Consider the following 21,264-nt stretch of genomic DNA (forward strand, 5'->3'; position numbering starts at 1 on the left):
CTTTCTTTGTCTCCTTTGTGAGCCACATCCATATTTTTTCCTTGTCAATTTTGTTCTCAAGTTGTCTGGTGTATTGTGTTCCTAAACTTTGTCAGTCTGGATTCGAAAGTCTCACAGTATTTTTGCATGTTAATTTTCCACGACCTTTGCAGGTTTATGATCCCACCAATTCTTTACTGCTGGCAGGTGGTACTTGTGACATAAGTTCCAGTCAATCATTTGGACAACAGAGTTGTGTCTTTGTTTGTAGTGCATCTTTGCGATTTTCTTGCAACAGCTGAGGAGATGATGATGATGATGATGATGATGATGATGATTATTAGTGATGACACGAGTGGCGCCACCTATATGTAGAACTGTTAGTTGCAAGATTTAAACCATTGTATCATGCTTAATCATGCCCTTTTACCCTGCCTATGTATAGTTGGATTGATTGGTTATTTATAGCTGTCAATCAATGTTGTTTGCACCAGTTATATTGCTGCCTCAGCTCAATTGTTTGGCTCCACCTCTTCCTGGAGGAAGGGAGCACTTTCCTTTTCCATTCCACCATCAGACTTTATATCAGATGGATGTGAGAAAGAGACTTGGCTCTAAAAGCCCCTGATTAAGTTACCTCTCAGCACCAATTCTGAGGTTCTTACCCTTGAGACTTATGCTTCATGTTCAGATCAACTTGGACGATGTTGAGAAGTCTCAAGCGCCTTCAAACCAGTTCTTTGGCACCAGAGGAAGGCTTTGTCCCTTCAAAATATAGGCTATTGGAATTGGGGTTGTGATTATTCCGATATTCACAGCCATTGAGAAAGAGGGACCTGGAAAAACTTCTCAGCTGCAAAACTCCTTGGACCCAAGACAACCAGAGACTGCAATGTATATTTTCCTTTACCCCTTTGAAACTTCCAGCTTATTGTCTTAAAGGGATAACTATTTGTGAACAATAAAACCTATTTTGAGTTATCTACAATGTTTTGGTCTTTGGGAGTTCCAGTTTCCTAAAGGAGGGCAAGAAGCAATCCCCTGGGGAGAGATGTCACGTCCATGCCTCTTTCACTAAGAGTTATAGTCCTCAGGCATGACGGCACATTATTATTATTATTATTATTATTATTATTATTAAAGCAGATACACTGGGATCAGACCCTGGAATATTGGGCAGTGTAGAAGGGGCCATAGAAACATCTTAAACATCTCTCATTGGCAAAGAAGCAAACTTGACTCCCGCCTACCTATATCAGCATGCACAAGATGCAAAGAAAGCTCCATTATTTCAATACATAATAGTGAAAATCCCACAACTGCATCTCTGTCTTGACATAAAACCCAGAATCTGTCCCACTTTACCCAGCCTAGTACAGTCTTGCATGCAAATACATGCTTGTCAGAATAACCATCCAAACTCCAATCAAAAAGGGTTCAGACAAGCACTTGAAGAAAACTCTATTTTCATCAGAAAGGGGAATGTGAATGAATATGTAGAGATCGCTTTAGAATGAGAATACACCATTGGGTGGCATTAGCAATTCTTATAATGGTATTACCATACCATACATGCCTATGTAGAAAAGTGGCCCATCTATTATTCATAGAAGCGAAGGATGTTAAGCAGACATTAGCTGAGCATGAAGTTCTGATTTCATAATTTAAACTCCATTGGTGCCGTTAGGAATTCTCAGCTGCTAATGAAAAAGTCCTGCAGAACATTAATGAGGTACCCGAGGATTTAAGAGACAGAAAAAAGGAAGACAGACAATAGTCCACGCCCCATTTTTTGGCAGCTGTTTACTTATTTAGTCACATTTCTGATGCTAACCAGGACACTGGACAGAGAAATGTGCCCACTAAACAAGAAACATGAAGCTGAAGTCTATGCCATAGCCAGCCTTTGGATGCTTGTTTTCACAGAAGGGAGTTAAACTAGAATACCATGAGATTCTCATAACTTGAAAGCAAGTTTCTAACACTAGGCTATAAAAAAGGATGGGAAGTATCTATGAAGACACTTTCCAAAGAACCAAACAACAACCAAAAATGGTCTCAAGCAAGTTTAGTCACAATGAGATGGAGCTCTCAAGTTTCCCCATTCTTCTGCTCATCTGTAAACATAAGGAACTGGTGCAGGAGGAAGGATTATTTCCCCGGCAGGATTATTTCCCAAGAGCCCATCCAGGCAGTACCTTTATCTCAGGAGCTCCCACAGCAAACAGGATGGTGGCCAAACGCCAGCCCCTGTAAACATGGAAGCAATCGCTAGGTAAAGGTAAAGATTTCCCCCTGACATTAAGTCCAGTCGTGTCCAACTCTGGGGTGTGGTGCTCATCTCCATTTCTACGTCGAACAGCCGGCGTTGTCCCTAGACACCCCCAAGGTCATGTGGATGGCATGACTGCATGGAGCGCTGTTACCTTCCCATCGGAGCAGTACCTATTGATCTACTCACATTTGTATGTTTTCGAACTGCTAGGTTGGCAGAAGCTGGGACTGACAGCGGGAGCTCATGCCGCTCCCCAGATTCAAACCTGTGACCTTTTGGTATTATTTATTATTTACATCACTTTAATCCCACCCATATTATAAGAAATTTTACTGGCACAACCTGGGGATCACAACCAGACACAGTGAAGACATCCGCCCTTGCGCTCTGCAACTCTGCTGCTGAGTACGCATGCCCAGTGTGGAACACATCTCACCACACTAAAACAGTGGATGTGGCTCTTAATGAGACATGCCGCATTATCACGGGGTGTCTGCGCCCTACACCACTGGAGAAATTACACTGCTTAGCCAGTATTGCACCACCTGACATCCACCGGGAAGTAGCAGCCAATAGTGAAAGGACCAAGGCAGAGACATCTCCAGCTCATCCCCTGTTTGGGTATCAGCCAGCACGCCAACGACTTAAATCAAGAAATGGCCATGGTCTAGAGGCATTCTCTCCTGACATTTCGCCTGCATCTGTGGCAGGCATCCTCAGAGGTGAGGTCTGTTGGAACTAGGAAAAAGGGTTTATATATCTGTGGAATGACCAGGGTGAGACAAAGGACCATGGCCATATAGCCCAAAAAAACCTACAACAACCCAATGTCAGAGGAGTTGCCAAAGGCCGACTCATGGGGTTCGATGTGGGAAGTTTGGCCTAATTCTATCGTTGGTGGGGTTCAGAATGCTCTTTGATTGTAGGTGAACTATAAATCCCAGCAACTACAACTCCCAAATGAAAAAATCAATTACGAACAGACATGTAGAACCCAGGAACAACACCCTGTCTGCACAGATGGCCCTGCAGTTTATATAACACAGGAATTGAACTTATACAATGATTTGCATCTTTGCTTGTTCGCATCTTATGGGTTTAAAAAAAACACTGCTGAAATTTCTGGTGGAAGTCCTGCGGTGGCCATCTTAGGGGTGCAAACCCCCATTATTATTATTATTATTATTATTATTATTATTATTCCGCTCTATCTCCCCAAAGGGACTCAGGGCGGATTCCAAACATAAAAAGCAAACATTCAAAGCCAGAATACAACAACAATATATCCATGCTAACAAAATTTATTCAACCCAACATATAAATAAGAATTATAACTTAACAAACTGAAATTAAATAAAAAGCACAGCCTGTTATAACAGACATAAGACAAAACATCATGACAAAGCAGCAAGTGTGGCCACAAGTACACAACCAGAGGAGATTCCATCTGAACATTAGGAAGAACTTCCTGACTGTGAGAGCCGTTCAGCAGTGGAACTCTCTGCCCCGGAGTGTGGTGGAGGCTCCTTCTTTGGAAGCTTTTAAGCAGAGGCTGGATGGCCATCTGTCAGGGGTGATTTGAATGCAATATTCCTGCTTCTTGGCAGAATGGGGTTGGACTAGATGGCCCATGAGGTCTCTTCCAACTCTTTGATTCTATGATTCTATGATTTTATGAAATCTGTCTGCACAGATGGCCAGGCAGGTTCTAAAAAGTGTCAATAATGACCAAGTTCTGTTCCTGGCTTGAAAGTGTTCCTGGAAGAAATCCCGGGACCAAGGGGTCTCTATCTGGACATCCAAAATCCCAGGGTTCTTTTTGCCCCTGACTAAAGTGTGCCATTTGGTGATGTCTGGAACTGTCAAAAGTTGACTCTTAATTGATTAACTATATTAAGCAAAGGGGCAAATAAGAGGCTGTCTCACTAAGTGTCACAACTGTGAGCCACTACAGGTGCATAGTGCCATCTCTACACATTGTTCTTATTCTGACTAATGGTATTATCTTCCCCTGACCCACTCAACTTTGCAACATCCCTGTTTGTGTAATGATAACTCCATCTTACCTGTGCATCTCTCTCACTGCATAGCATTCTTTTCCAACTTGGAACAATGAGGCAGTTTGCGTGACGAATCAGATAGCTGCCTGCCCTGCCCACAACGTTGTCCATCCATCCTGTCACGGAACCATCCAAATCATAGACAATTGAGACTTTGTCACCATCATCATTATTATTCTCTCCAAACCACTGGCCTTGTTCGCCCAGGAACACCTTGAGGCCAACCTTCAGAGAAAGAAAGATAGAGCAAAGAATAGAAACATCATCATTATTAGGAAAGCAATAGTATTATCGATACAGCTCATTGCAATTCAGTGCTCATCTGCAAATTCCAAGTCTGGTTAACACAGGACCCTAAAGTAGAAATCCCAAACCCAAGTACAGAAATCCCAGTCCCCTATTAAATGGATGTATTTTTAAGCAGCAACATGATAACGTGTTGTCGAAGGCTTTCAACAGCGCCCAGATACGGATAAAAGATCATGAAAGGCACTGCAGACTAACTCAACCAGAGAAGTCAGCTATAGCAGAGCACTTGATGCGCCAACCTGGACACAGAATGTTATTTGAGAGTCACATGCAACTCCCAGAACGGTTCCATCAGCGTTGCCTCTGAAAAATCCTGCAAATCTCTTGGGAAGACAAGCAAACAAATGTCAACGTGCTGGAAGAAGCAAAGACCACCAGCATTGAAGCGATGGTACTCCGCCATCAACTCTGCTGGACTGGCCATGTTGTCCGGATGCCAGACCACCATCTCCCAAAGCAGTTGCTCTACTCCGAACTCAAGAACGGAAAATGGAAAGTTGGTGGGCAGGAAAAGAGATTTAAAGATGGGCTCTAACGTTAAAAACTCTAGTATAGACACTGAGAACTTGGAAGCCCTCGCCCTTGAGTGTTCCAGCTGGAGGTCAGCTGTGACCAGCAGTGCTGTAGAATTTGCAGAGGCATGAATGGAGGGCGAAAGAGAAAAATGTGCCAAGAGAAAGGCATGTCAAGCTAACTCCGACTGGGATCGCCTTCTACTTGGAAACTAATGCCCTCACTGCGGGAGAAGATGCAGATCAAGAATAGGGCTCCACAGTCACCTATGGACCCAACGCCAGTACACCAATCTTGGCCAAACTTCCCACACAGAACTCCCATGACCAACAGAAAATACAGAGTTTTCTGATAGTCTTTGGCGACCTCTCTGACACCTCCTCGTAACCCCCACAGGGATCCTGACCCCCAGGTTGAGAAAGGCTGCTCCATAGGGAGCTGGAGCTGATAGAAGAAGCTCATCCACCTTCTTCCCAGATTCAAAGCTCTGACCTGTCAGTCTTCAGTCCTGCTGGCACAAGGGTTTAACCCACTAAGTCACTGGATAATGGTGATAATTTTATTTCTTGCCCGCCTTTCCTCGAGGCTCGAAATGGAGCACAACACAGTTAAAAATACATCATCATAAAGCCAAAGTCTCTCTTGGTCCACTTCCAATTTTCTAATCCCAATTCCCCTCTATCCCCACATAATAATACTTATTTGAGACGCCAGAAGCAAGACGTCTTCTCCAATGTTGCATTGGATAACTTATGTCAGTGTTTCTCAACCTTCCTAATGCCGCGACCCCTTAATACAGTTCCTCATGTTGTGGTGACCCCCAACCATAAAATTACTTTTGTTGCTACTTCATAATTGTAATTTTGCTACTGTTATGAATCGTAATGTAAATATCACATATGCAGGATGTATTTTATTCACTGGACCAAATTTGGCACAAATATCCAAAACACTGAAAATTGAATACTGGTGGGGTGGGGGGCTGATTTTGTCATTTGGGAGTTGTAGTTGCTGGGATTTATATTTTACCTAGAATCAAGGAGCATTCTGAATTCCACCAACGATGGCATTGAACCAAACTTGGCACACAGAACTCCCATGACCAACAGAAAATACTGGGTTTGGTGGGCGCTGACCTTGAGTTTTAGAGTTGTAGTCCACCTACGTCCAGAGAGCACTGTAGACTCAAACAATGATGGATCTGGTCCAAACTTGGCACAAATACTCAATATGCCCAAATGTGAACCCTGGTGGAGTTTGGGGAAAATAGACCTTGACATTTGGGAGTTGTATTTGCTGGGATTTATAGTTCACCTACAGTCAAAGAGCATTCTGAATCCAAACATGATAGAATTTGGCCAAACTTCCCACACAGAACCCCCATGACCAACAGAAAATACTGTGTTTTCAATGGTCCTTGGCAACCCCTTGCAACCCCCACAGGGGTCCCGACCCCCAGATTGAGAAACGCTGCTCCATAGGGAGCTGGAGCTGACAGAAGGAGCTCATCCGTGTTCTCCCCAGATTCAAAAATCTGACCTGTCGGTCTTCAGTCCTACCGGCACATTAAGTCACTGGATAATGGTGATAATTTTATTTCTTGCCCGCCTTTCCTCGAGGCTCGAAATGGAGCACAACACAGTTAAAAATACATCACCATAAAGCCAAAGTCTCTGTTGGTCCACTTCCAATTTTCTAATCCCAATTCCCCTCTATCCCCACATAATAATACTTATTTGAGACGCCAGAAGCAAGACGTCTTCTCCAATGTTGCATTGGATCGCTTATGTCTTGTGGGTCAGTTCATGACATCCCATAAGCGACATTTCTTCTCTCCGTGATCTTTTCAAAGGATTATAGGAATACCAAAGGGCCAAGTAAACACTATTTCAACAGCACTATTATTATAAATGTGATGAGGCTCAGGGCAGAGCAGAGACACAAAAAGAATTAGATTTTATGGAGATTAACAGGTCTGGGCCGGATTTCTATAACTAGGTCATAATCTCGTAAGAGATCTCTGGATGATTTGCAGGTTGGCAAGGATCTCTGACTCCCAACTCCAGGCATTACTCCTAATTATACAGTTTCCAGCAGTCTAGCTCAAACATTTGTCTTCTAATCCAGCTAATTAGGAGAGTAAGTAGTTACAGTTGCAAGGATGGCATAGTAATTCTTCAGTGTTACAGTGAAAAGGAAACCTTCTCATTTCTCAAAAGTAACCAGATTTGTTACTTTTGTCAAAACGAGAATGCAACATTCTGGGTTGTTGCAGGTTTTTCCGGGCTATATGGCCATGTTCTAGAGGCATTTTCTCCTGACATTTCGCCTGCATCTATGGCAAGCATCCTCAGAGGTGGTGAGGTCTGTTGGAAGTAGGAAAAAGGGTTTATATATCTGTGGAATGACCAGGTTGGGACAAAGGACTCTTGTCTGCTGGAGCTAGGTGTGAATGTTCCAACTGACCACCTTGATTAGCATATAATGGCCTGACAGTGCCTGGAGCAAACTTTTGTTGAGAGGTGATTCAATGTCCTTGTTTGTTTCCTCTCTGTTGTTGTGCTGTTCTAATTTTAGTGGGTTTTTTTTAATACTGGTAGCCAGATTTTGTTCATTTTCATGGTTTCCTCCTTTCTGTTGAAATTGTCCACATGCTTGTGGATTTCAGTAGCTTCTAGTGAGGTCTGTTGGAAGTAGGAAAATGGGTTTATATATCTGTGGAATGACCAGGGTGGGACAAAGGACTCTTGTCTGCTGGAGCTAAGTGTGAATGTTCACACCCATTTTCCTACTTCCAACAGACCTCACTACCTCTGAAGATGCTTGCCATAGATGCAGGCAAAATGTCAGGAGAAAATGCCTCTAGAACATGGCCATATAGCCCAGAAAACCCACAACAACCCAGTGATTCTGGCCATGAAAGCCTTCGACAATACATTGTCGGTCTTCAGTCCTGCCGGCACAGGGGTTTAACCCACTGTGTCACCGGGGGCTCCTATGAATATATGTATGTGTGCATGTATGTTTGTATATATGTATATTTGTGTGTGCATGTGTATATGTATATATGTGTGTATGTATACGTATGTGTATATGTGTATATTTGTGTGTGTGTATATATGTGTGTGTGTATGAATGTATGCATGTGTATATGTGTATGAATGTGTGTGTATGAGTACATATGGTGTATCTTTTGGGTTTTAAAGTCTGTTCTGCTGGGGTTGTGTGTGTGTGTTTAGGGGTGATGGACACTCATTGGCCTGAGAGGTGTCTTGTGTCCAAATTTGGTGTCAATTCGTCCAGTGGTTTTTGAGTTATGTTAATCCCACAAACGAACATGACATTTTTATTTATATAGAATAGCCGTCCCCTACCATGCATTGCTGTGGTCCAGTCTGTGTATATGTGCTTTGTGTGTGTATATATTTGTGTATATATGTATGTTTATGTATATATATGTGGTTTTGTGCATGTGTTGTAATGTATTTTTATTTTATTTTTTTGGCTTTTGAAGTTTCTTCTGCTGTGTTTTGCAGTGTTTTTATGAGTGATGGTCATTTGTTGGCCTGAGAGGTGTATTCTGTGCAAAATTGGTGTCAATTGGGTTGTTGTAGGTTTTTTCAGGCTATATGGCCATGGTCTAGAGGCATTCTCTCCTGACGTTTCGCCTGCATCTATGGCAAGCATCCTCAGAGGTAGTGAGGTTGCTTGCCATAGATGCAGGCGAAAGGTCAGGAGAGAATGCCTCTAGACCATGGCCATATAGCCCGAAAAAACCTACAACAACCCAATGATTCCGGCCATGAAAGCCTTCGACAATACATTGGTGTCAATCTTTCCAGTGTTTTTTGAGTTATGTTAATCCCACAAACAAACATTACATTTTTATTTATATAGATGGACTGCTGGCTGTCCTCACAATAAATTAAATAACTACTATTTAATAGTATGGAGCATAGTGCATAGTGTCTAGATCTAAGGAAGTCATGCTCCCCATGCTCTATTCTGCTTTGGTTAGACCACATCTGGAATATTGTGTCCAATTCTGGGCACCACAATTCAAGAGAGATATTGACAAGCTGGAATGTGTCCAGAGGAGGGCGACTAAAATGATCAAGGGTCTGGAGAACAAGCCCTATGAGGAGCGGCTTAAGGAGCTGGGCATGTTTAGCCTGAAGAAGAGAAGGCTGAGAGGAGATATGATAGCCATGTGTCAATATGTGAGAGGAAGCCACAGGGAGGAGGGAGCAAGCTTGTTTTCTGCTTCCTTGGAGACTAGGACGCGGAACAATGGCTTCAAACTACAAGAGAGGAGATTCCATCTGAACATTAGGAAGAACTTCCTGACTGTGAGAGCCGTTCAGCAGTGGAACTCTCTGCCTCGGAGTGTGGTGGAGGCTCCTTCTTTGGAAGCTTTTAAGCAGAGGCTGGATGGCCATCTGTCACGGGTGATTTGAATGCAATATTCCTGCTTCTTGGCAGAATGGGGTTGGACTGGATGGCCCACCAGGTCTCTTCCAACTCTTTGATTCTATGATTCTATGATTCTACTATCACTTTTTAGACGTGTTACGCTAAAAGAATGCCTACTTCTTGTAGCTGAGAAGGGGATGCCGGAGTTCAAAAGCAGCACTTTCAGCAGGAACTGTTTGTGCACATGTGTGCATTCGAGCATAACAAAACAAATATAAATCAATGCCTCCACAAGAGTCAGGCATTGAGAACCATCCATATCAACTGACAGGAGAGTTCTCTTGGATCCTAGAAATGGATCAGGAGGATGCCAAAAGTAAAGCAATAAATATTTAAGAGGAAGGAACTGGCGAAACACCTCTGTGTACTCCTTGCCTAAGAAAACCCTATGAAATGCATGATGTCAACATAGGTCAACAGGAACCTTGAAAGCATGTAAACACAAATAAGAGATAGTTCATTATTCGAATTTCCTTTTCATAAACTGCAGGGAAAAGCTTGGAAATGCAGGGCACCTTGGACTGGGGTCATACCCTCCAACATTAAGGATGAAAACAGGCACATATGTGGTCAAGACACATGCCGCAGGGTTCTGTCCTGGGCCCGGTCCTGCTCAGGATCTTGATTAATGACTTAGATGAAGGGCTAGAAGGCAGGATCATCAAGTTTGCAGGCGACACCAAATTGGGAGGGAGAGCCAAGACTCCAGAGGACAGGAGCAGGACTCAAAGGGATCTTGACAGATTAGAGAGATGATGGGCCAAAACTAACAAAATGAAGTTCAACAGGGACAAATGCAAGATACTCCACTTAGGCAGGAAAAACTAAATGCAAAGAGACAGAATGGGGGACAATGCCTGGCTCGAGAGCAGTAGGTGTGAAAAAGATCTTGGAGTCCTCGTGGACAGCAAGTTAAACATGAGCCAACAATGTGATGTGGTCACCAAAAAAAGCCAATGGGATTTTGGCCTGCATCAAGAGGAGCCTAGTGTCTAGATCTAGGGAAGTCATGCTCCCCATGCTCTATTCCGCTTTGGTTAGACCACACCTGGAATACTGTGTCTAGTTCTGGGCACCACAATTGAAGAGAGATATTGACAAGCTGGAATGTGTCCAGAGAAGGGCGACTAAAATGATCAAGGGTCTGGAGAACAAGCCCTATGAGGAGCGGCTTAAGGAGCTGGGCATGTTTAGCCTGAAGAAGAGAAGGCGGAGAGGAGATATGGTAGCCATGTATAAATATGTGTGAGGAAGCCACAGGGAGGAGGGAGCAAGCTTGTTTTCTGCTTCCTTGGAGACTAGGACAAGGAACAATGGCTTCAAACTACAAGAGAGGAGATTCCATCTGAACATGAGGAAGAACTTCCTGACTGTGAGAGCCGTTCAGCAGTGGAACTCTCTGCCCCGGAGTGTGGTGGAGGCTCCTTCTTTGGAAGCTTTTAAACAGAGGCTGGATGGCCATCTGTCAGGGGTGATTTGAATGCAATATTCCTGCTTCTTGGCAGAATGGGGTTGGACTGGATGGCCCATGAGGTCTCTTCCAACTCTTTGATTCTAGGATTCTAAGATGGCAAAAATTATTAATGAGAAAGAACACGCAAAGTATAATAGTCCGCAACAGTTTGCTGTTAGCTGAGCTAATAGGAAAGGATGGGATTTTACCCCTTCTCTCCCTTTGGCTGATTCAACTCAGTGCAAACTACGGTTGGATCCTGAGCTCAGATTGCTGTGCATGTTGTTGTTGTTGTTAGGCGATGCCTCGTTGAATGAGTAAGATTGTCTTCCAAGTTCAGTGTATTGGTGGTGGGTACGTAGGTGACTATGGAACCCTATTCTTGACCTGCATGTTCACCCACAGTGAGGGCATTGGTTTCCAAGTGGAAGGCAGTCCCAGTTTGGGTTGGCTTGATGCTCCTTCATCTTGGCACATTTCTCTCTTTCCCCCTCCATTCGTATTCTACAGCACTGCTGGTCACAGCTGACCTCCAGCTAGAGCACTCAAAGGCTAGGGCTTCCCAATTATCTGTGTCTATGCCACAGTTTTTAAGCATTCATGTCTGGCAAAGAATAGGTTAAATGAATTATTTTGGCTCCTTTCATCAAAATGTAAACTGGTGGTGAAATGCATCCTTGGGTGCCTGGAATCCTTGCTTATTAGCTTTTTAGCTGCTATTTGATGAAGTGTAATCCAGTAACTGTAAAATGAAATCTTTGTTATTGGGTTGTTGTCCAGAGTGGGAGAAAGAACTCTTATCTGTTCGAGGGAGATGTGAATGTTTCAATTGGCCACCTTGATTAGCATGTAATGGCCCAGCAGTTTCAAGGTCTGGATTCTTACTGCCTGGGGGAATCCTTTGTTGGGAGGTGCTTAGCTGGCCCTGATTGTTTCTTGCCTGGAGTTCTTTCTCCCACCCTGGACATTTCACAGATATATAAACCCAATTTTCCTAGTTTCCAACTGACCTCACAACATCTGAGTATGCCTGTCCTAGATGCAGGCGAAACGTCAGGAGAGAATGCTTCTGGAACATGGCTAGACGACCCAGAAAACTCACAACAGCCCAATGATTACGGCCATGAAAGCCTTCGACAATACAGATATATATATATATATATATATATATATATATATATATAGGCTTGGGTTACCCTTAAAAATGAACTAGACATACAAACAAATTCAGTGTAAGAACAAACCTACAGATCCTATCTTGTTCGCAACTTGAGGACTGCCTGTATTGTTTAGTTTTAAGAACAATCCTAGAAGATGGAATACTTTACTGTGGTTGACACTGTTGCCTCCTAGTGGCACTATTTGTTGTTTGTTTCTGTAAATTATTTGTCTTTGTATTTCATGTTGTCTTCCCCAGTTTCCAGATTCTTTGAATTCCACAATTTAGTTGGTAGCTAGAGATTGCTGGGTTTGTAATCCTACATATCTGAAAGCTACCAAGTCAGGGAAGGCTATCTGAAAGCATGGCATGTGACACCTTGTATTTTACAGTTGGGTTTACTGTTATTTACAACAACAAAAAAATACATGGTTGGTTTGTATTTTTTTTAAAAAATGTTGTGAGCTGCTTTGGGTCCCATTTAGGGTGAAAAGCAGTATGTAAATAAATAATAATAATAATAATTATTATTATTATTATTATTGACACAAAAGCACAATATGTCACAGCAAACGAGATCTATATGCTGGATTTCGTATCACAAAATCACAAGTCGAACACTTCCCAAGCATTATTATTATTATTATTATTATTATATACTGCATTTCCTTTTCATTCCCTCTCATCATCATGGCAACATGTAAGTTACTCTCTCTTTTGTCAGACATTATACCGTGCAATGTTTGTCTGGATTACAGTAGGTAAAAAAGGACATTAAAAGTGAGGTCTAATTGGGTTGTTGTAGGTTTTTTCGGGCTATATGGTGATGGTCTCCTGATGTTTCACCTGCATCTATAGCAAGCATCCTCAGAGGTAGTGAGGTCTGTTGGAACTAGGGAAAAGGGTTTATATATCTGTGGAATGACCAGGGTGAGACAAAGGACTCTTTGAACAAAGGACTTCACACCTAGCTCCAGCAGACAAGAGTCCTTTGTCCCACCCTGGTCATTCCACAGATATATAAACCCTTTTGCCTAGTTCCAACAGACCTCACTACGTCTGAGGATGCTTGCCATAGATGCAGGTGAAACATCAGGAGAAAATGCCTCTAGAACATGGCCATATAGCCCGAAAAAACCTACAACAACCCAGTGATTCCGGCCATGAAAGCCTTCGACAATACATTGAGGTCTAATTGCTAGCCCAAATTAAACTTCCATTTAGCCATTTAATAAGAAATAAATAAAGTGTTTGTTGCAACTGCATAACATGATCTAGTGCAATGTTGACACCCTGCTCCACAGTTAAGCATTTGGGTCCTTTTGTGAGACAGCATTAATGTACCAATGTGTTGTTGAAGGCTTTCACGGCTGGAATCACTGGGTTGCTGTGAGTTTTCTGGGCTGCATGGCCATGTTCCAGAAGTATTATCTCCTGGAAATAAAGCTTCAGTGGAGTCCCCTTTTCCCCATGATAATAACTCTTCCAGGAGTGGATTTCCCATCCAAAAGGAGAGTAAGCCTGGAACATGGCCATACAGCCTGGAAAACTCACAGCAATCCATTAATGTATCAACCTGGGGATCACAACCAGACACAGTGAAGACATCTGTCCTTGCGCTATGCTGTTGCGTATGCATGCCCAGTGTGGAACACATCTCACCACACTAAAACAGTAGATGTGGTTCTTAATGAGACATGCCGCATTATCACGGGGTGTCTGTGCCCTACACCACTCGAGAAACTACACTGTTTAGCTGGTATTGCACCACCTGACATCCGTCGGGAAGTAGCAGCCAATAGTGAAAGGACCAAGGCAGAGATATCTCCTGCCCATCCTGTTTGGGTATCAGCCAGCACGTCAACAACTTAAATCAGGAAACAGTTTTCTACAGAGACAGTCGCTGGAACACCCCAGCAAGCGAGAGTCCAAAAGTGGCAGCTCAAACCCAGAACCGCAACCAATGGCTGATACCCAATGAGAGACTCCCTCTTGGGCACACAGAAGACTGGGCGACTTGGAAGGCGCTGAACAGACTGCGCTCTGGCACCACGAGATGCATGGCCAATCATAAGAAATGGGGCCACAAAGTGGAATCCTCGACATGCGAATGCGGAGAAGAGCAGACTACAGACCACCTGCTGCAATGCACCCTGAGCCCTGCCACATGTACAATGGAGGACCTCTTGCGGCAACACCAGAGGCACTCCAAGGGACCAGAGACTGGTCAAAGGGCATTTAATCAACTACCAAGCTTGCAAACTCTGTGTCTTTTGTATGTTTGTTTGTTTGTTTTGTTAAAAATGTAATACAAATGTCTGGTTCCTCCTGACATAATAAATAGATATCAGACCTCAGCAAGAGAATCTTTGAAATTGCCTTCAGTTTGGAATGTCTACCCTATCAGAATGAGCCCGTGCATTAAATGTATACATATGCTTAAACAAACCCATTTTCATTCTTTAACTCTTACACGTCTTTCCATTCTGATCAGTGACACGCCGTTCTCGGGACTCGTTTGCCAAGCATTCTTCGTGAAGAAGCCAAGAGCATTTGTATGGATGTGGGAGTGAACTTTCCAAAAGTACATTTTGTGAACCTGACAGGTCCGTCACATATCTGGAAGCCGTAGATTGGAAAGGTCCTAGGGGAGAAAAGAGAACAAAAAAGCATAAATAGTCTACACGTATAAGATAAAGGAGAGAAAAGCCATGAACCGATGCTCTATGAGAAAAAGTTCATGAACAATTATGGCCAGTGGGTTGTTGTAGGTTTTTTCGGGCTATATGGCCATGTTCTAGAGGCATTTTCTCCTGATGTTTCGCCTGCATCTATGGCAAGCTGGCAGGTGGTACTTGTGACATAAGTTCCAGTGAATCATTTGGGCAACAGAGTTGTGCCTCTGTTTGTAGTCCGTCTGTGCTATTTTCTTACAACAGCTGAAGATATTATTATTATTATTATTATTATTATTATTATTATAGCAGATACTCTGGGATCAGACCCTGGAATGTTGGTCAGAGTAGAAGGGGCCATAGAAACATCCTAAAAATCCAGGTTGTTGTGGGTTTTTCGGGCTATATGGCCATGTTCTAGAGGCATTTTCTCCTGACGTTTCGCCTGCATCTATAGCAAGCATCCTCAGAGGTAGTGAGGTCTGTTGGAACTAGGAAATTGGGTTTATATATCTGTGGAATGACCAGGGTGGGACAAAGGACTCTTGTCTGCTGGAGCTAGGTGTGAATGTTTCAGCTGATCACCTTGATTAGTATTTGATGGCCTGGCAGTGCCTGGAGCAATCTTTTGTTGAGAGGTGATTAGATGTCCTCGTTTGTTTCCTCTCTGTTGTTGTGCTGTTCTAATTTCTAATTATGGCCAGCCCACGATATTTAGCTGCCCAAGGCCCCTTCCACGCAGCTGGATAAAACCCCACATTTTCTGCTTTGAACTGGAATATATGGCAGTGTGGATTCAGATAATCCATCTCAAAGCAGATATTGTGGGATTTTCTACCTAGATATTCTGGGTTATATGACTGTGTGGAAGGGCTCTAAGAAGGACAAAAAGGTGTTCTTTTCTCATTCAATCTATAGGTAAAGTTAGACGAACAGCAAGTAGTTAGATTGCAAATATGCAGTTTGGTTTAAACTTGTAAGCCAGCAGAGCATGTTGACATTCAACCAGCTATTCTGGTGTTACATAAGAGATAAATAATAAAATATAACAACAATAAAAATAACAACAACAACAACAACAACGTACTTTACTTATATTCCGCTCTATCTCCCCGAGGGGACTCGGAGCAGATTAGAGAGTAAACGAAATGAAATGATTTTACTGATCAGCCAATTGGCCTTATCAAAACACACAATATAAATACAACATACAGTATACATCAGGATTACAGTATACATATATAGCAAACATTCAATGTTGTTATACAATTGACAACAAGGACAGACAGTACATAAACAGAGGCAAGCCTCAATACAATACTTGTATATTGCACTTGTAATTTAGCCTTTTTATCCTTAGAAATTTAGATCTTTCTTGTTTTAATCTTGTCATAATTTTCAGGGTCTAAGAGTTCCAGGTAAAAATTAGGGACAGGATGCATTTCTCTTTAATTCTTGTGTAAGAAGGGACACAAGGAACAGAGACTTTCATCTCACAACCTCTGAGGATGCTTGCCATAGATGCAGGTGAAATGTCAGGAGAGAATGCTTCTAGAACATGGCCATATAGCCCAAAAAACCTACAACAAGCCAGTGCTTCCAGCCATGAATGCCTTTGAGAATGGCCTGTGTTATCTGCACAGAGAAACTGCTTCAAATTCTATAAGTAACTGGACTAATAAGCAATGTACATCTATGCTGAATACCCGAAGTTTGTGAGTAAACCAACTATGTTACTTTTAAAGAAGTCTACTTATTTTGTCTCTCGAGAGCATGATTTGAACTGAGGCGTTTTATGGGAAAGTAGGTGTTTTTTGAGCAACTAAAAGAACACTTCTAAAACTCTGCTATCTACCTACCTACCTACCACCTATCTACCTATATAGTACATTGACATAGCTTTGTCCCTTACAGTTCAAAGAGATATCTAGGTATATCAGTCCAACAACTGAGAAATCTAATTGCCCTGCATGAATACTAGTGGATATGTTTACCACTAAGGAGAAGACTGACTCAAGCAAGTTTTTAACTCTTCTCAGGGAGATTCCTGATTTCCCAAAATGTTTTGATGAATTCCATTTTGCAAAAGGTTAGGATTTCTAACAAGGTCATGCCTTTCTAAAGATCACAACCTTTCCAAAAGTCCAGTGCCCCTTTTGGCCTCTGCCTGGATCTTGAAACACAACCTTATCTTTATTTATACCCAGCTTTTTCTCTCCATAAAGAGACTCAAAGTGAAATATCACTGGTATTTAAAAAAAAAATCAGTCTTGCGCTCTAAATGCAGTCTTGATTTGGCTAAGTTACAAGCAGTGTAATGATAGAATCCTAAAGTTGGAAGAGACCTCATGGGCCATCCAGTCCAACCCCCTGTGAAGAAGCAGGAATATTGCATTCAAATCACCCCTGACAGATGGCCATCCAGCCTCTGCTTAAAAGCTTCCAAAGAAGGAGCCTCCACCACACTCCGGGGCAGAGAGTTCCACTGCTGAACGGCTCTCACAGTCAGGAAGTTCTTCCTCGTGTTCAGATGGAATCTCCTCTCTTGTAGTTTGAAGCCATTGTTCCCTTGCATCCTAGTCTCCAAGGAAGCAGAAAACAAGCTTGCTCCCTCCTCCTCCCTGTGGCTTCCTCTCACATATTTATACATGGCTATCATATCTCCTCTCAGCCTTCTCTTCTTCAGTCATTTTTACTTCTTTAAAAATAAGACATGTAAATGTTGGGCTTTGCACTGAAGCAGAACTTGGAAAATTAGTTTTACATATTATTATTATTATTATTATTATTATTATTAACTTTATTTGTACCCCGCGAGCATCTCCCGAAGGACTCGATGCGGCTTACACAGGCCGAAGCCATAAAACACAATACAATAGAAAACATAACAAGTAATAACAAAGCAAATCAAAAATCAAAAAAGCAAATCAAGATCAAAATCAAAATTAGCGAGACAGCAATAACAATACATCAAGACATATTAAATAAAACTGGTTCGGCCGGCGAGAGGGGTACAAGGTTAAAAGTGCTGAAATGGTAGGAGGGGCGTAGGAATTAAAGTACGGTGTGCAGCAATGTTAATTGTGCTAAAGTGCTACTAGGACTTGGGATAGGGATTCCTAATCCGGGAAGGCACAACGGAACAGCCAAGTTTTCAAATTCCTTCTGAAAACTGCTAGTGAGGGGGCCTGTTGGAGATCTTTTGGAAGGGCGTTCCAGAGTCGGGGGGCCGCCACGGAGAAGGCCCTGTCCCGTGTCCCCACCAAGCGCGCTTGCGACGTGGGTGGGATCACGAGCAGGGCCTCCCCAGATGATCAAAGCGAGCGTGTGGGTTCGTAGATGGAGATGCGGTCACGCAGGTAGGGTGGTCCCAAACCGTTTAGGGCCTTGTAGGTAAGCACCTGCACCTTGAATTGGGCTCGAAAGATGAAAGGCAGCCAGTGGAGCTCCTTAAACAGAGGGGTAGACCTCTCTTGATAATGAGCTCCAGTTAGCATCCTGGCTGCTGCACGCTGAACCAGTTGCAGTTTCCGAGCCGTCTTCAAGGGTAGCCCCACGTAGAGCGCATTGCAGTAATCCATTCTAGAATTTATACTTTTTTCAGTCAGTGATCCAAGATCCAAAATTGGCTATTTTATAGTTTTTTGGATGGTGATTTTGTCTCATTTCTCAAAATCACATTGAAAGAACTTGTTTTAATATAATTGTTTATTTACAAAAAAATTAATGCTTTTACTACAGCAACACACAGCAAAACAGCATTTGAATCATGGATTTGAATCATGAATTTGAATCATGGAACGCTCCTCTACCTCCGTGGAGTGAGACCACAACACCATAGAGTGAGATCACAACTACAACTATGGCTATTAAAGGTTTTTTTTGGTCGTGTCAGGAGTGACTCCTGGTGTGAGAGAATTGGCCGTCTGCAAGGACGTTGCCCAGGGGACGCTTGGATGATTTGATGTTTTTATCATCCTTGTGGGAGGCTTCTCTCATGTCCCTGCACGAGGAGCTGAAGCTGATAGAGGGAGCTCATCCGCTCTCCCCGGATTCGAACCTGCGACCTATTAAAGGTAAAGATAAAGGTATACTGCAGAAATGGTATAATATATTGCTATTACTTGGGGAATGAAATATGCAAGTAATCATTTGCAATTAGTTGCTTCCAAATATTCCCTAAATGAACATGAAAGGCCTTTAGGTTTCTTTCCATGTGTTGCTTGGCAAGCGGAGTTTCCAAAGGAATGATTAAACTGACAAGTTTCTGGCAATACTAAGAATTACGGAGAGTGTGGCAAACGCTTTCAGCTCTGGCCTTCAGAAGGTTAGACAGAGGCCCCTTCAACACTGCCACATAAAATCTAGATTATACGCTTTGAACTGGATTATATGGCAGTGTAGACTCATATAATCCAGTTCAAAGCAGATAATGTGGATTATCTGCTTTGGTAATCTGGGCTATATGGCAGTGTAGAAGGGGCTGGAGATAGAATGGGTGTCTTGATTTGGCAGCGGGTTAAAGCACTGAGTTGCTGAACTTGCTGACCGAAAGGTCCCAGGTTCGAATCTGGGGAGTGGCGTAAGCTTCTGCTGTTAGCCCCAGCTTCTGCCAACCTAGCAGTTCGAAAATGTGCAAATGTGAGTAGATCAATAGGTAGATCAATGTGAATTATCTGCTTTGATAATCTGAGCTATATGGCAGCATAGAAGTCCTGGAGACAGTGGGTTTCTTGATTTGGCCCCCGGTGGCACAGTGGGTTAAAGTGCTGAACTGCTGAACTTGCTGACCGAAAGGTCGCAGGTTCGAATCCGGGGAGCGGCATAAGCTTCTGCTGTTAGCCCCAGCTTCTGCCCACCTAGCAGTTCAAAAACGTGCAAATGTGAGTAGATCAATAGGTACCGCTCTGGTGGAAAGGTAATGGCGTTCCATGCAATCATGCTGGCCACATGACCTTGGAGGAGTCTAAGGACAATGCCAGCTCTTCAGCTTAAAAATGGAGATGAGCACCAACCACCAGAGTTGGATACAACTGGACTTAATGTCAGGGGAAAACCTTTCCTTTACCTTGAACCTGCCAATCAGCTTCCCACACCTTAGAATCATAGAATCAAAGAGTAGGAAGAGACCTCATGGGCCATCCAGTCCCACCCCCTGCCAAGAAGCAGGAATATTGAATTAAAATCACCCCTGACAAATGGCCATCCAGCCTCTTCTTAAAAGCTTCCAAAGAAGGAGCCTCCACCACACTCCGGGGCAGAGAGTTCCACTGCTGAATGGCTCTCACAGTCAGGAAGTTCTTCCTCATGTTCAGATGGAATCTCCTCTCTTGTAGTTTGAAGCCATTGTTCCGTGTCCTAGTCTCCAGGGAAGCAGAAAACAAGCTTGCTCCCTCCTCCTCCCTGTGGCTTCCTCTCACATATTTATACATGGCTATCACGTCTCCTCTCAGCCTTCTCTTCTTCAGGCTAAACATGCCCAATAAACATGACGTTTATTGAAGACCTTCAATAAACGTCTTCCATTCAGAAAGGGCAACTCACCTACAGTCCATCAGTCCAATCCCATTGTCTGCAAAACTAGAAACAATTCCCATTATCCTCAGTCCGCATGGCAGACCATCAAATGTAATTGGAGTTATCTAACCCTGCCAAGACACAAGTGTGCACTTTCCATCTATATAATTGTGAGGCTAACAGGAAACTGAAGGTTATCTGAGAAAGCTAAGAGCTTGAACGCTGTTCCCACCCTAAATATCTCAGCATCACCTTAGATCGAACACTAACATTTAAGAAACACTGTGCAAACACCAAGCACAAAGGAGCTGCACACAATAACATCCTGCAGAAACTTACTAATAGCTCATGGGGTGCAGGCCCAAAATTAGTAAGAACATCAGCTCTGGCGTTGTCTTACTCAACTTCTGAGTATGCCGGCCATGTTTGGCACAAGTCTGCCCACGCAAAGCAGGTGAATATAGCACTGAACGAAACATGCAGAATAATCGCAGGATGTCTTAAACCTACACCTGTTGATAGACTCTAGAACAGTGGTTCTCAACCTGTGGGTCCCCAGATGTTTTAGCCTTCAACTTCCAGGAATCCTGACAGCTGGTAAACTTTAAAAATCAAAACTAGCTCTGTTTTATGAAGTGAAAGGAAGGGCACGGTCCTTTCCCCATAACCCAGTGTTCCTCAACCTGGGGGTCGGGACCCTTGGTCATCAAAGACCATAAGAAAATGCAGTATTTTCTGTTTGTCATGGGGGTTCTGTGTGGGAAGTTTTGGCCCAATTGTGGGGTTCAGAATGCTCTTTGATTGTAGGTGAACTATAAATCCCAGCAACAACAACTCCCAAATGTCAAGGT

The 21,264-nt window shown here is 43.0% G+C and overlaps 2 protein-coding genes across 4 annotated transcripts in view; both read right to left on the minus strand.

The window, feature by feature from the left end:
• Positions 1-21,264, minus strand: part of CEMIP (cell migration inducing hyaluronidase 1) — a 186,321-nt gene that overhangs the window by 145,255 nt on the left and 19,802 nt on the right. The window lies entirely within an intron of this gene.
• Positions 1-21,264, minus strand: part of LOC132762664 (cell surface hyaluronidase-like) — a 71,158-nt gene that overhangs the window by 33,169 nt on the left and 16,725 nt on the right. For both annotated transcript variants that reach the window (XM_067471178.1, XM_067471179.1), the window contains 2 exons: positions 14,695-14,865; positions 4,321-4,539 (listed from right to left, as the gene is read on the minus strand). In XM_067471178.1, the coding sequence (XP_067327279.1) occupies positions 4,321-4,539; positions 14,695-14,811 (336 nt within the window). In that variant the 5' untranslated portion in view covers positions 14,812-14,865. The remainder of the gene's footprint in view (positions 1-4,320; positions 4,540-14,694; positions 14,866-21,264) is intronic.

This window comes from Anolis sagrei, chromosome 9, assembly GCF_037176765.1.
Source record: "Anolis sagrei isolate rAnoSag1 chromosome 9, rAnoSag1.mat, whole genome shotgun sequence".
Lineage (NCBI taxonomy): Eukaryota > Metazoa > Chordata > Lepidosauria > Squamata > Dactyloidae > Anolis > Anolis sagrei.